A 13491-nucleotide genomic window follows, 5' to 3' on the forward strand; every position below is an offset into this window, starting at 1 on the left:
ACTCCAATGTAGTCAGTAATTTTGTACAGAGATCACTAATTCTTTCTCCAGACTGATTACCTATGGGAATAATTTGCATTGTATGCAAACTACCAAAAATCTAAACTAGACTTTACCACCAAGAGCATGAAAGTAAACATAGCTAAACTCACATTAAACTTCATCTAGAGCATGAATTCTCAACAGGGTTGAGATGGCACCCAATGGGGTAAAAATTGGTTCTTGGGAGAGAGCAAAAAGAATCTTAGGTATCACAATGATTTGTGGCCCTTCAAAGATCAACACTCCCTGAGAAAATCTTATTCCTTAGTATTTCATTTCTCTCATTAAAGTAAATGAAAAGCTTCCCCTTAGAGAGGTGAATATGAGAAAAACAGAGAAACACTGATTTAAAACAAAATAAAAGCCAAGCTTTGTCTCTAAAATCTTTTTTCCCATCCTTAAAATCAGGGTTGCCTTTCATTTTTATCTAAATATCTGTTTACACTTTGATGTGATTTCTATCTTTCCTTGCTTCTTAGCTTTTCTCTGATTTTCTCTTCATTACTTCCCTTTGAGCCAGTGGCTGATGACTGGTGCAAACACGAGAAATGGTCACTCTTTCATCTTCCCTCTGTTACTGATCTCTAATGTTACCACTTGCTGAGTATTGGATCTCTGTCATCACAGCAAAATAGAGGACGCAACACAATGTCATAACTCACACACCTACTATGGCAGGAGTGACTACTGCATCTATAGTCGATTCTGACTGTAATGTTAAAACATGGTAAAATGATGGCAAGAAAAGAGGCAATGAAAATCTTCCTTAACAGCATTTCAGGTTAGTTTCTCACTTGGTACATTAACCCTAATACACCACAATTCTAAGGTATATCTTCATAATTGGTCAAAATAGAAAAATCAGACAATAGAAAGCATTCTACTCCTTATTTCTTAATATTTACCCAATACAAAGGGGCATGAAAACATGTGGAGAGTGAATTCACTGTCTAAAGTATATTAATGACTGCATTGCTGTTGTAATTTACAATCTTTCAGAAGAGTTATTACTCTTACTTTACAGAGTTTTACTAACATAAATTATACAATTATCTCATTCATTTAAACTTTCTCCTTTGAAAAACACTTTACAGAATAATATTTTGCAATGGAATATGGCTTGCTGTTTTCCTTAGAATGCATGTGCCTAACAATTTAAATTGAAGCTAGGGGGTGGAAAATTTTTCAGAGGACAACAACATTGGTTTAGGAATCTGAGGACAGATAGTGAGACACCTCTGATTTCATTATTTTATAATTTTTGATCCTTAGTCAACTTAGTTGTAAAATCTGGATGCAACGTAGTTTTTAAGGGTCTCATAAAGGTTTTGAGGCTGTAACTACCTGATACATAATACAAGGAGGCTGCCTGGGGAAATGGTACAGCAGCCATACAGCCAGAAGGAGACCACAGTGAGGCACTGGTGTCATCCCAACTTTCACTGCACATACCATTAAGGTTCATGAGAAGGCTAATTCCTAGATTCAATATGGTATCATTGTTATGCTGATGGTATCTGCAGTTTATGTTTGATTATAATATAGCACAACAGTACTGTACTTGAGAAAAAGTGAAATAACTCGATTTTCCTCAAATCACCCACAGAAGAAAACGTCTCCAGATTATAGCATCTTACTACTTCCTGCTTTAGAGAACAAAGGAGGGAGAGTAGAAATAATAGATAATGTGTGTGATGTGTTATAAGAATTAAATTCTTCTTGTTGAAAATATAAAATAAAATTTAAGAGGAGTAAGCTTTTCAGAGAGTGGTAGACTCTGTGCCTTATGTTATTATCTCCCTCCAAAGAGCAGGAGCCCCTTTTGCTGACATTATTAAAATAAACAGAAAAGGGTATTGGCACCATTTAAAGAAAGCTAAGAGCTGATGTGAGGAAGTGCTGCATTGGTATATGTAACAGCCACAAAAATAAAACAAAAAGATTATACATTTAAATAGACCTACAAACTGAACTAGAGCATCACTCCTCAAGGATTGGAGAAATCCAGTCAAAATGCTTTGTTTCATTAATATCTGATTTTAGCTAATTGTGATCAATCCTAAATCTCAACTCACTTCTAAATTGTGGTCTTTGGGGGGCTTTTACACAGTTGCAAGAATTTATATGCAACGCTTTTCGGAAGGTACCACTTTAAAAAAAAACTATTTTTTCATAGGCCAATGCTTGAAAAAAAATTTTCCTTCCATGGAATTCAGATAAATTTGGAAAAAATGTATACATCAACTTAAAGTGCCAGCACGTTCATATGAATTGGGCACACAATCTATTTACTGAAAAGAAAAATATAGTACTAGAATCTTCTAAGTGTCAATACTCTTTGACTTTGTAAAAGGAATTTTAGGCAACTTTGGAGGTATACAATCTTCTAAATCAATGAAACTCTGTATAGGCTTTCTTTTTTTCTCACTTACACATTTGTGAAGGAAATGTTTAACGTACCTTTAAAATTTGTGTAAATTAAATTGGAAGTATTGTTTATAAACTTAGTAAGTCCTTATGTCAGAGGAAAGCATCTATAAAGAAGGGTGGGCAAAAGGTCCTAGAAGTTTAGATTTACATAATTCCAGGAAAATTCAAGAATACAAGGATAGGACCATCAGTTATAGATCATTCTGCTTTAATACTTGTTTCTTTGGTTTTCAGGGGTTCTTCTGTTTTGCTGTTGTGGGGAAAGTAACAAAAATTACATCTGGAACATTTCCAATTTTTTCTGCTGGCACTAAAAAAAAAATGGTAGCAGCAACAACAAAAGCTTCTAATAAAAATCATTTGAAAATTGCTAGAAAGCCTGAAGCATAATCTTGTTGGTGTGGTATTACTGATGTCTCACACTCTTTAAAACAGGAATTTCTGTTGAAATTTAAAATTACCTTCCATATGTCTGGTACAATCACCCTCTTTTGTTCAGCGATATTAAGGCTAGTAAGACTTGAATCTAAACTACAGGTGATATAGACATGTCTTTGTTTTCACATTAACATTTCTTCTTAAGCGATGCTCCCTTTTTAGTCCTTGAACATGAAGGTCACTTAAAATGCCCTTATTGTTTTAATAACTTTTAGAAAAATCCATATGTTGTTTAATAGCAGCAGGCTTTCTACACAGGAAGTACTTGATAAGGCTTCCTCAGGAGCCTATTGTCTTCAGATCATTGTACTATATTCCCATCGCCTCTGCAAGTTCAGTTCCTCCTTTGCTTGTGCTTCCTCCATTTTTTTTTTTTTAATCATTTGGCTACACAGAGCTGTCTCATGTCATTCTTTGCATACATCATCACTGTTTTTTCTCTTTGCCTGCATAATGGCCCAGCTTTTCTGAGAGTCGCTGTTGTCCAGAGTGTGATCCTTTACTAAAATGGGGATTGAATGAAGGTGGAGCTCAAATTATCTAGGAGCAAAGGAAAACCAGGCATTTGAAAATGACCCAGAAAGGAACGAGTAATGAACCAGAGTGGCCTCAATGAATTGCTGTAGAGGGAATTCTCAGTTTTGACACAAAAGGAATGCCTGGATACCAAGGAAAACCTAGGGGGAGAATCTCGGTAGGAAGCCTGCCTCATCTGCTGGTCAGCCCAGAGGGCTGAAGCCAGTAGCTCTCCAAATAGGAACAGAAACACATGTATTTTATGAGTAACAGTTAAGCATTCAAACATGCTGTTCTGGAACACAAGGTACTTTGAGGAGTTGACATCCCTTTGTAATTCATGTTCATTGTTCCTCTAAGTAAAATATGTGTCTCCCTTTAGTTATTCTGTTAGGAACTGTACTTTAAAGGCAAGAGGACATTTTTGATAATGCACATCTTAAACTTTTCATTAAACTACCAAATTTAAATTCTACCTTTTTGTGCACTCTGACATTTTTGTCTGGCATTTTCATTAATTTTGCGACATACATAAATGTAGCTGAAATGTTAACTGATCAATACTTTGTCTCTCTCATGTAGCACTAGCGTTCCATTCCCTAAGGACCACACAGCAGAACAGAAATTAAATGTGTAAAATATCAAATGTTAATGTTAAACACAGCGGCACTTACTGTATAACGACAGAAAAGGCTAAAACAATTCCAAATGGACAGATGGTACCACAAATTATCTACAATCCCATTTAAGGATTAAAGTTTGTCCTGTAAAATAATTCTTTGACGCACACTGAAGTGTGTCCTTTTTACTGATAGCCCGGTTGTCCAATTATTTTTGTGCTCATTACAGTGAGAAATGACAGTACTGAAAAGAAAGAGAGAATGTACACTTTTTTTTTTTTTCCATATTGCACCCACTGACATCCACAAGAACACAAATGTCTGGTCAAGAGCCTGATGAAAATTAGGCCCAATTTATGAGACATTTCCACGTCTACAATAGATGATTCCCAAAGACAAGCGGTTGTGCCTTCCAGACCACATATGTCTGTGTTTGCTCTTAAGCATACAATATTCACAGTAAAATTTAGAAACCTAATTCATAGCACACAACAACAAGGACATTCATTCCCGGGAACGTGTTTGCTTATGTTTCATCCCTCACCTTCCAGGCCGATTTCCGCTTCTAATACCGTAAGCCAGCTTTGAACCTTCCACAGAGCACATAGGTAGCACATAAAGAAGCCAGGGCAGCTCTCCCCCTGCATTTCACATACTCTCCATTTTAACTGACATAGGGACAAAAATTATTGCTTTTCCATTTTAATTTCATTATTCTACATTTATTTTTGGATGGTAAATTAGAAAAGAAAAATAAAATGGAACAGAAAAAAGGCACTTAAACATAAAGTTTACTGATCTGGGCCTAAAACCAAGCGGCATAATGGTACAAATGCATGTGCTCCATGTGAGGCAGCTGCATTTATGAAAAAGTGGGCCAAGTGGAACCAATATTATAATAATAGACCCGTGATCCATCAACAGGGAATGATGGGAACAATATGTTTGTAACAATGGGGTGCTGCTCATAGTTTCTTCTAATGGAAAGCAGTTCTTTTCAAAAAACTGGCCTAAAAAAGGCTCTGGTTATGCAATAAGATCTTTGAAACATTTCATTTTTAAATACATAATTGAACATCTACAAGATGAATAAAAATCCTACAACAGTTCTTTTTTCCCAAATCGTTATGATATTAAGATTATAAGGTACATATTTTAAAAGCTCTTTTAAAAAGGAAATAATATCCATGTGGCTTGGGGCAAGGTACTTAACTTGTCTGTGCCTCAGCTTTTCCCTCTGTATATCAGGAAAATAATAGTATCTACCTCATAATAAGGTTGTTGGGAATATTAAATTTATTAATGCATGAAAAGCACTTTCATGCTTTAGTGCCTGAAAAACAGTTCTTTGGCACACAGATTTGTAATAAATGTTAGTTGTTATTATTATTATATAAGGATCTTTTTGTATCAGAATTTAATCTGAGACTAAAATAGATGACTGAGAGAGGATTATGAAATAGCTTAGAATTCAAATGAAGGTCTAGGAAAAATTGCTATAAAGCATTAAGCTATGTCTATCATCATTTAATAGCTAGCTTTATTAGCACAAACCCTTATTTATATGGTATCATTGAAGAAAGTTTCTCCACATAAGAAAAAAATTTCAGACTGACTGACTGGATCATTGGTTGGTCTATCGATTTAGATAGTCATTTATATTGGGAGCCTACTAACGCTAGATACTCTGCAGGTGATGCTAGAGTCCCAGGTGAAAAAGGCAGGGCCCCCATTCTCCTGGAACTCCTAGTTCAGGTCCAGATAAATGAAGCTGGCTTTTGTTTTCATTGTTTTAATAACATTCAGTGGAATGTAATTCAGTGCTCCTTTTTTTTTTTCAATAAAACCATTAATATTGTTGTTTCTTCTCAAAAGTACTGTTAATGTGCATTCACATTGTAGTTTCTGGTCTCTTTTTTCACCATCAGTGTCAGGAGCCCCTTTTCCCACCTTTATTGTGGCCTCCCCTGCCCCCCTTATTCTGAAAGCATCTTTCATTCAGCTTGTGCTTTGTAGGACCCAGTCTGTTAGAAACTGACCACCAGCTAAGAGAGAGACTAGTACATTTCTTCCCCAGTGAATTTTGACTCCCTTTCGGTGAAATTACTCAAGTACCATCATGTACATGTAGCTAAGTTTCTCAGAGTTTCACTGCCTGTTTTTTTTTTTAATCAAAAAGAAATTGTGAAAAAAAAGTCTGCCATATTGAGTTCATTTTACATGAGTGACCTCTAGAAGCCAGATGAAGTTTATGAAGACTTACACACACATTGTAATGCTAAATTGCTCAAAATGAAGGTTCCTGAACAAATGATATAATTATATAGGTTTCTCTGTTTTCAAATTTCACATATAGCTGTGAGGAATGACTTTGGAAGGAGTGAATCAAAGATGGCAGCATGACATTTTCAGTAGAATATTATTGTGTCTCCTATAAGGCCCCTGGAACCTGGAAGTAATGGCATAAAATACACACAGAAACTCAATATCATTTTTTCCTCATTAACATCAAAGTGCCTCTATGATGCTGAAAAATAATAATAAAGTTTAACAGTACTCCAATGTATTTATTATATGAAAGAGCTAAATACAAGAATATTGAAAGAGGCAGATTTTCTTTTCTAAAACTTAATGATGATGACAGTTGCTTTCTTTAAGGAGACAACGACATGTCTATGGGAAGCAGGCTGCCTAACTTTCTGGTAACTTACAACACAAAGGGACATATACACGCTTTGTTCCATGTGCTCAGACATTAATGAAAGTCCCATACAAGGCCTGAGAGGAGGACAGAGCTCAAAGTACTAAACAGATGTGCATACACTCATTTGAATGGTAATACTAAAATGTTGATTTGTTACTATAATTAAAACTCTTCTTGTAAGCCCCTTATAATAAAGTCATATTCTGAGAAACCGGCAACTATAAGGAAGCATAAGGTACTCATATTCTAACAAATATGACAATAAAATAAAAGATTTCAAAAGAACGACTCCACTTAAACTTCAAACCGAAACTCTGAATAAGCAAAAATAATGTGAGAGCAGAAAATCCCAGCTGAAGCTCAGAGGAAAGTATTCTTTCAGATTTTCTAGCTTTGCAAGTTGGTCTCATCAGCAGTTTTTAAATAACCAAAGTAAAAGGCTACAAGATGATCATTGTCAGAGGACTATTTGGATCTATCAAACTCTCACTCATGCCTTTTTAAAAGCTGGAAATCTCAGAAATAATAAAATGTGCCTTAAATAGGTCACATCCACTTCCAACTTATTCACATATTAAAGTATTACCAGCTAGCATTCTACTGCCAAAGATTTTCATATTTTGAAAAAATATCTACAGGATAAATAAAATTAAAATGAAGATGGTCAAGGTTATTATTATTTTTTAATGCTAAGGACTTTTCTTGGCTCTGCTATTGGGATTTGGAATTATGCAATATGTAAAATTTTACATTTTAACTGTCACAGAGAAAATTATACATTGGCTGAGATGTCTTATATTCCGGAAACCTGAGGCGGGGATGTATTCTTGGACTCAGACCCTGAACAATCCATCAGGTTCCTGCCCACGGCAAATCTGCCCAGTCAAGTTTCAAAATAGAAGTTTAAAATGGCCACATCAACATAACTGTAACTATTGCCACAGAAACATGCAGCTATGATTACTGAATTTAATGAATAATAATGTAAGTAATACAGTATGATCATACCACAAAAGCAGCGAGGCTCCTTGCGGGTGAATCCCAGTCAAAGCAACTATTAATGTAGTATGCAGCATTTACGAGCACCATGACACAACGCTTCATTCTGATAAAGTTTCTTAGTAGCAGCTATAGGAAGATGAAAGTATTATTAGAATTTGAAAGACTAAAACCCATCAGATATGCTACAAAATTCTTCAAGTTTAGTGTGATTTAAAATGGATTCAGAAAGTTAATAAAGTTGTAAGAATATACCAAACAACCTGGCTCACAAGTTAGAAGAAAAGAAGTATCTCTAGAGAAGGTGAAAAGAACTAAATTATAAGTGCAATTTCTTAGTTAAATATATTTGCATAAATAATACTATCATGCAAGTTGGGCTACCTCTGTTCAAAAGAAAAAAAAATCTCCAACAGATCAAAAACATTTTTTTGCCACTTAGAATACTGAGAACCTTAAATATATTTAAGAATTCTGAAGTCCTGTGCTTTTAAAATGCTTTAAATGCTTTAATTTCAAGATATTTCAAAGTGAAATGGATAACTGGGGATGGTTTTATTTAGGGCCTTAGGGAAAAACCTGTCAAGTATTGCTTTATTAAAGCAAACTAACATTTTTTTCACCATTTCAGTAGGATTCTCCCTTTCTTACTATCATAGTCTCATTCTCTCTCTCTCTTTTCCCTCTTCGTCTCTCTATCTCTCTCCTTCCCACAATAAATTTCACCCACATTTTCCCATTACTTTTTCATAATTTTGGATTTAGGGAAAAATGTATGGCAAGTACTTTACAAAATCTGTTACTAAAAAAGGTATATGACAAACTATTATATACAAAATAAGCTACAAAGATATATTGTACTACACGAGGAATATAGTCAATATTTTATAATAACGGACAAATGGAACAAACCTTTAAAAATTGGGAAACACTATATTGTACACTTGTAACATATAATACTGTACATCAACTACACCTCAATAAAAAAAAAGAGATAGAAAAGCTACAGATATTGAATAAGAAAAAAAAAAGTACATGAGAATTGATATAATTTAAATTAAAAATTTAAAATTAAGGCATGACTGCAGCTGTAAGAAAAACAGCCCATGCGCTAGATATAGGTTCAAAAAATTACATACAGCTATGTTAGTAATTAGAGTAATATGTCTGCAGGTTAATATTTTGCTACTTCCAAGTACACTTCAAGGCCGATCTGGTATTTTAAAGTAGCTATGTAAAGTTAACTGGGGTCATATAGAAAAAATAATGTATATATATGTACATACAGATGCGCATACATGCATACCAGTTTAAACAAGTTAAGATTTCTTTCAGGCAAAGTAAAAAGTGTCCCTATTTGTTTCCTTCTTGGCCCCTGATCACCTTACTTTAAGTGCTACTTTTATAACTTTTAACTATAACTGTGGAAATTTGTTATCTGTATTTCTGTTCAGATAGGTATTACATTTGTAACTTATGCATTGTCTTTAAACAACTAAAGATTGCACTGTTTATGGTGAAGTGATTGGATTAAAAACAAAATATTTTTGGTCTTCTAATAGCACAGGAAATTATTAAAGATTTTAACACGCACAAATGAGTTCTGTAAACTTTATAACCTCAAATACATTTGATTTTAGCTCTGTTAATTGGAAGTAAACAATTTTTAAAAGTGGTAGCTTAGTACTCTTTTCTTAACTTGCTATCAAATCGAATTTAAAACTACAAGTCTAATTACGAGCTATCAAGCATAATTTAAAATTTCTTCATGATATAAAAATCAGGGTTCCTGATTTTCTATTTTCTTAGCTAAAAATGCCAATAAAAGTTCACTTCTAAAAGATCATAGTTAAAATCTAATTAAGAGGAAGGCTTCCCTTAAAAGATAGAGCCCCCTCTCTCGTGGATTAGAGGGAAGAGCTTTATACTGGGCTCACTTTACAGACACCTGCATCATACCTGTGGGTGGTCTGGACATATATTTGAACCTCAGCTTTTGGTGTTCTCATTTACACATTCCATGGCAATCAAATTGTATTTTATGTTCAAAATGATCATTCTTCTGCTAACGCATGAATACATACCCATTCTATGCAGAGCCTACAGTATCCCCTTTCCTTTCTGACCACCCCCATCCAACTTACTAGTTTGGTATTGTCCTTGTTTGATCTTTTAAGGAAAGGAAGGGAAAAGAGAAAAAGAAAGAAGAAAAGAAAGAGCCATTTCACATCAGTGGATGATCAAAAATTCCATAGTCTTCCCCCCTCCTTACCTCCAAAGTTTATTTGAATTTACATAGATGTTTTACAGATATAATCATGTCTTCCCAGAGGGATTAATCTTTCCTTGCTTTTTACCTGTTTAGAGAGTCTGTTTTCCTCTTCAATGTACTTCTGTTCTTTGGGTATTAATGTTCGTAAGCTGGCTTTCACCTGTACATCAACATATGTGTCTGTTATGGATTAATATAGTACAAATGTTTACAAGTTTTTCACGCAGTTCAATTTGCAATAATTTCGAAAGTTTCAAAGTCCTGGCTGCTGTGCTCATAAAATATAAATGTATACAGTTGCACATGCATGCGCTTCCATTTCTGACGCCGGCAGGCAGTGGCCAGAGCACAGCCACAGCGGCAGCCGCCAGCTATAACAGAAAGTGTGGGTGTGCCAGGCAGTGGCAGAAGCGTATTCTCCAGGATACATCAAGGTTTAGAGAAAATGAGGAATGACAGAAATTCTCTACAAATCAGGAACAAAAGCTTTCATGAAACTGAACTCTTTAGCAGTACAAAAAAGCCAAAGTTAAGACTTACAGCATTAAAAATCACATCTATTTCAAGATAGATGACCCCCTTTGTTGGCCCTGTCAGCTGCTTGTTTTTCAAGACGTAGGCTTTCTGTTCACCATTTTGAATCTGCGGGAAAAGGACATGACAGCCGTCTGTCTCGCGGTCTCCACTGAATACACTCCCTCAGTGACCTTTGACCCCCAGCTGCTGAAACTGACAGAGAACCCAAAACAACTGTGGCAATTCTGACAAGTACCTGTTCATTACCAGGATCAAGTCTGTCAGGAAAAATTAACTATCATGGGATTCAACATGGCCGTGCATTGAGTATGTTAAAATTTTTAGTGTTCTTATTACAGACCTTGGTTGAGAAATGACAGATATAGAGCTGAGGGTTTTTTTTTTTCTTGAGCAAAAGCAACACAGAGCAATGTGTCGGGTGAATGAAACTTACGGACAGCAATGGTATAGCAACTTTGCCCAGAAAGTCAGCACTTCGATCCCGATCTTCATCATAAACTGTCACTTCAAGAACTGAATGGATATCTTTAATGTTGCTGCATAATAAATATATGTAAGGAAAAAAAGACTTCATCAGTGGGGAACAAGAACACAAATGCTTTTGAAAATTTAGATAGCTCCAGCTGATTTGGTATATATGTGTTTTATGTATACCATTTGCATACACATACATAAGGTAGCTTGGTATCTGACAGAATTTCCCACAATGCACCTTAGTAGACATGATGGTTCTATTATCTGGAACTTTGACTACAACTGTAACTTTAAGTTATAATTTTTCAATAAAATATAATTTCCATCTGGATGGGCAAAGAATAAATTATTGTAAAAAAATCAATAAGTGGCACTTATTTTTTTTTTAGACTTGTCCTATTCTCATTATTACAATAATTCCCATCTTCTTGTTACTCCCACATGAAGCACCATCAGGTTTGATTTCAGCAAGGGTCACAGTATAGTTTATATAATTTTTCTTTTTTATCATAATAGAACATCTCCTTTATCTTTATAGCTCTCACCCAAACTCTGACTTATTTCTGTTTGGTTTATAGTAAAAATTAACCAACACAGAGTACAGAATGAAGAAAATGTAACATTGATAGCTATTGTACCACCCTAGGATTTAGAAATTAAGTAGTGTTCCATTATGTTCCAAAGACAACATACGTTAATAAACAAGTATGCAAGCTCTTCATATTTTGTTTCTAGAAAAATAAGCCCCAATTGTTGACAGCATTTATTCTTTGATCAAACTGTTTACCAAGAAAACATGAATTAAGAGAAAACAAAAAATGAATATATTCATTACTGAAAGACTGCAACCACATGTGAGAAAAGGCTTTATCAGAGCACAATCAATTAATGGCTTTGATAATTATCAAACCTATTCATTCAATTATGCATTCCAGAGAAAAACACTCTCCACAACCTTCTTAGGAGTGCAATTCTCCTGACCAGGCTTTCATCTCTTCTAAAAATGTGAAATTCCTTAAAGATAAATTGGTCAGATAATTAAATCTGATTAGTTACTGGCTCTTAAGCAAGGACATTATAAGAAATTAATGAGGAATTTAGCAGTTTCTCATATACGAAAATAAAATAAAACTATGTTAGAAAACTTTTAAGAAGTACTTCTGTTTGGAGAGTTTTCCTTTGTTCAGAGTTCATTTCTAAAGCCCAGCTTAAAAACAAAAAAAACCACGGACTTAGGAGATACTATCGTGTAGCATCGGCAGCTTTTACAGTGCATGATCGAAAAGATTTACAAACTTTTTAAAACAAAAAGAAAATTAACTCAAAGTGTTTTCTGGTATGTAGGACAGTACTTAATATTCTTATTGTGCTAAACTGCAACAAACCAAAACTAAAACATCTGCTGAATCCGAGACTGGATTGTTTGCTGATTTGAGCAATGGAACAAATAGAGCTTTGTCCTCCTTGGTGTCAGTGCAATTGGGGAGAATTTCAATAGAAAGTATAAAAGGAAGAAGCAGTACGGCAATTCAGTTAATGGGAGCAAAATCCTTCGTCAAATCATATATAAAATGCACAGTTTAAAAAAAATACCTGTGAAAACAAAGAAAAATGGCATACCCTTTCCCCAGCTTTCACTATCAGGAAGGTAATGCAATTATGCAATCCATTGTTGCTGGCAAAGGCAGGCCAGATTCATTGAGTTGTTAATCAGTTAAGAATAAACACACAAAAATCTCAAAAATAAATATCATTTAGCAGCAGTTTTGAAATGAGCTCAAAGTAATGACTACTTACAATGTGAAGACTTTGTTCCACTCAGGATTGAGATTTTTGTAGACAGTATGTGTTAGCAGTCTATCATTGTTCAGTTCAACCACACAAAATGGGTCACTTTTACCTACAAGAGATATGGAGGGAACATTTGTAGTACAAATAGCACCCACAGTTCACAGTGTCGTGACCGTGACCACATCTCTTTTCTAAAAAGTTTTATAGAAAACAAAAAGTAAAGTAAAATTTTAAAAATTAAAAAATAACATCAAAATAGAGTTAGATGTAACTGGGTGATGCTAATAATTGTGATTCAGAGCAATTTAGAACTTGAAAAAAAGTAAAAGAGAGCAAATTACATGGCTGCTATTTTAATTTGCAATTTTTTTTACAAAATTACTACTATAACTGCTGGTTATGAGGCGAAACGTGATACATATCCATCCTTAAATCCGATTTTATTTAATTTTGAAAGGTTCAGCCCCTTTACTTTAATGCATGTATTTTCCAACTCATGTGACTCACTAGGAACTTGTAATAGAAATTCCTAAACAAGTTTATTTTGGGAAAACTGTTATATTGCAGAATTACAACATTTTAATCTGACTTTAGATTCTCTTCTGAAATATCTATGGCATCACAAAAAGGTAAATTAGACCCTCTGAGGCAGAAAAAAAATTCTGCCA

The 13491-nt window shown here is 34.5% G+C and overlaps 1 protein-coding gene across 12 annotated transcripts in view; it reads right to left on the reverse strand.

Moving 5' to 3' along the window:
• MCTP1 (multiple C2 and transmembrane domain containing 1) overlaps positions 1–13491 on the reverse strand; it is a 594606-nt gene that overhangs the window by 154661 nt on the left and 426454 nt on the right. For 10 of the 12 annotated variants that reach the window (XM_055086668.1, XM_055086667.1, XM_055086666.1 and 7 more), the window contains 5 exons: positions 12830–12932; positions 10992–11094; positions 10562–10663; positions 10107–10181; positions 7759–7878 (listed from right to left, as the gene is read on the reverse strand). In XM_055086668.1, coding sequence (XP_054942643.1) covers positions 7759–7878; positions 10107–10181; positions 10562–10663; positions 10992–11094; positions 12830–12932 — 503 coding nt within the window. Of the gene's footprint in view, positions 1–7752; positions 7879–10106; positions 10182–10561; positions 10664–10991; positions 11095–12829; positions 12933–13491 lie in introns of those variants that run through there. The other 2 variants (XM_028493082.2, XM_055086669.1) reach the window with 2 other exon arrangements.

The sequence above is a fragment of the Physeter macrocephalus genome, chromosome 8 (genome assembly GCF_002837175.3).
Source record: "Physeter macrocephalus isolate SW-GA chromosome 8, ASM283717v5, whole genome shotgun sequence".
Taxonomy (NCBI): domain Eukaryota; kingdom Metazoa; phylum Chordata; class Mammalia; order Artiodactyla; family Physeteridae; genus Physeter; species Physeter macrocephalus.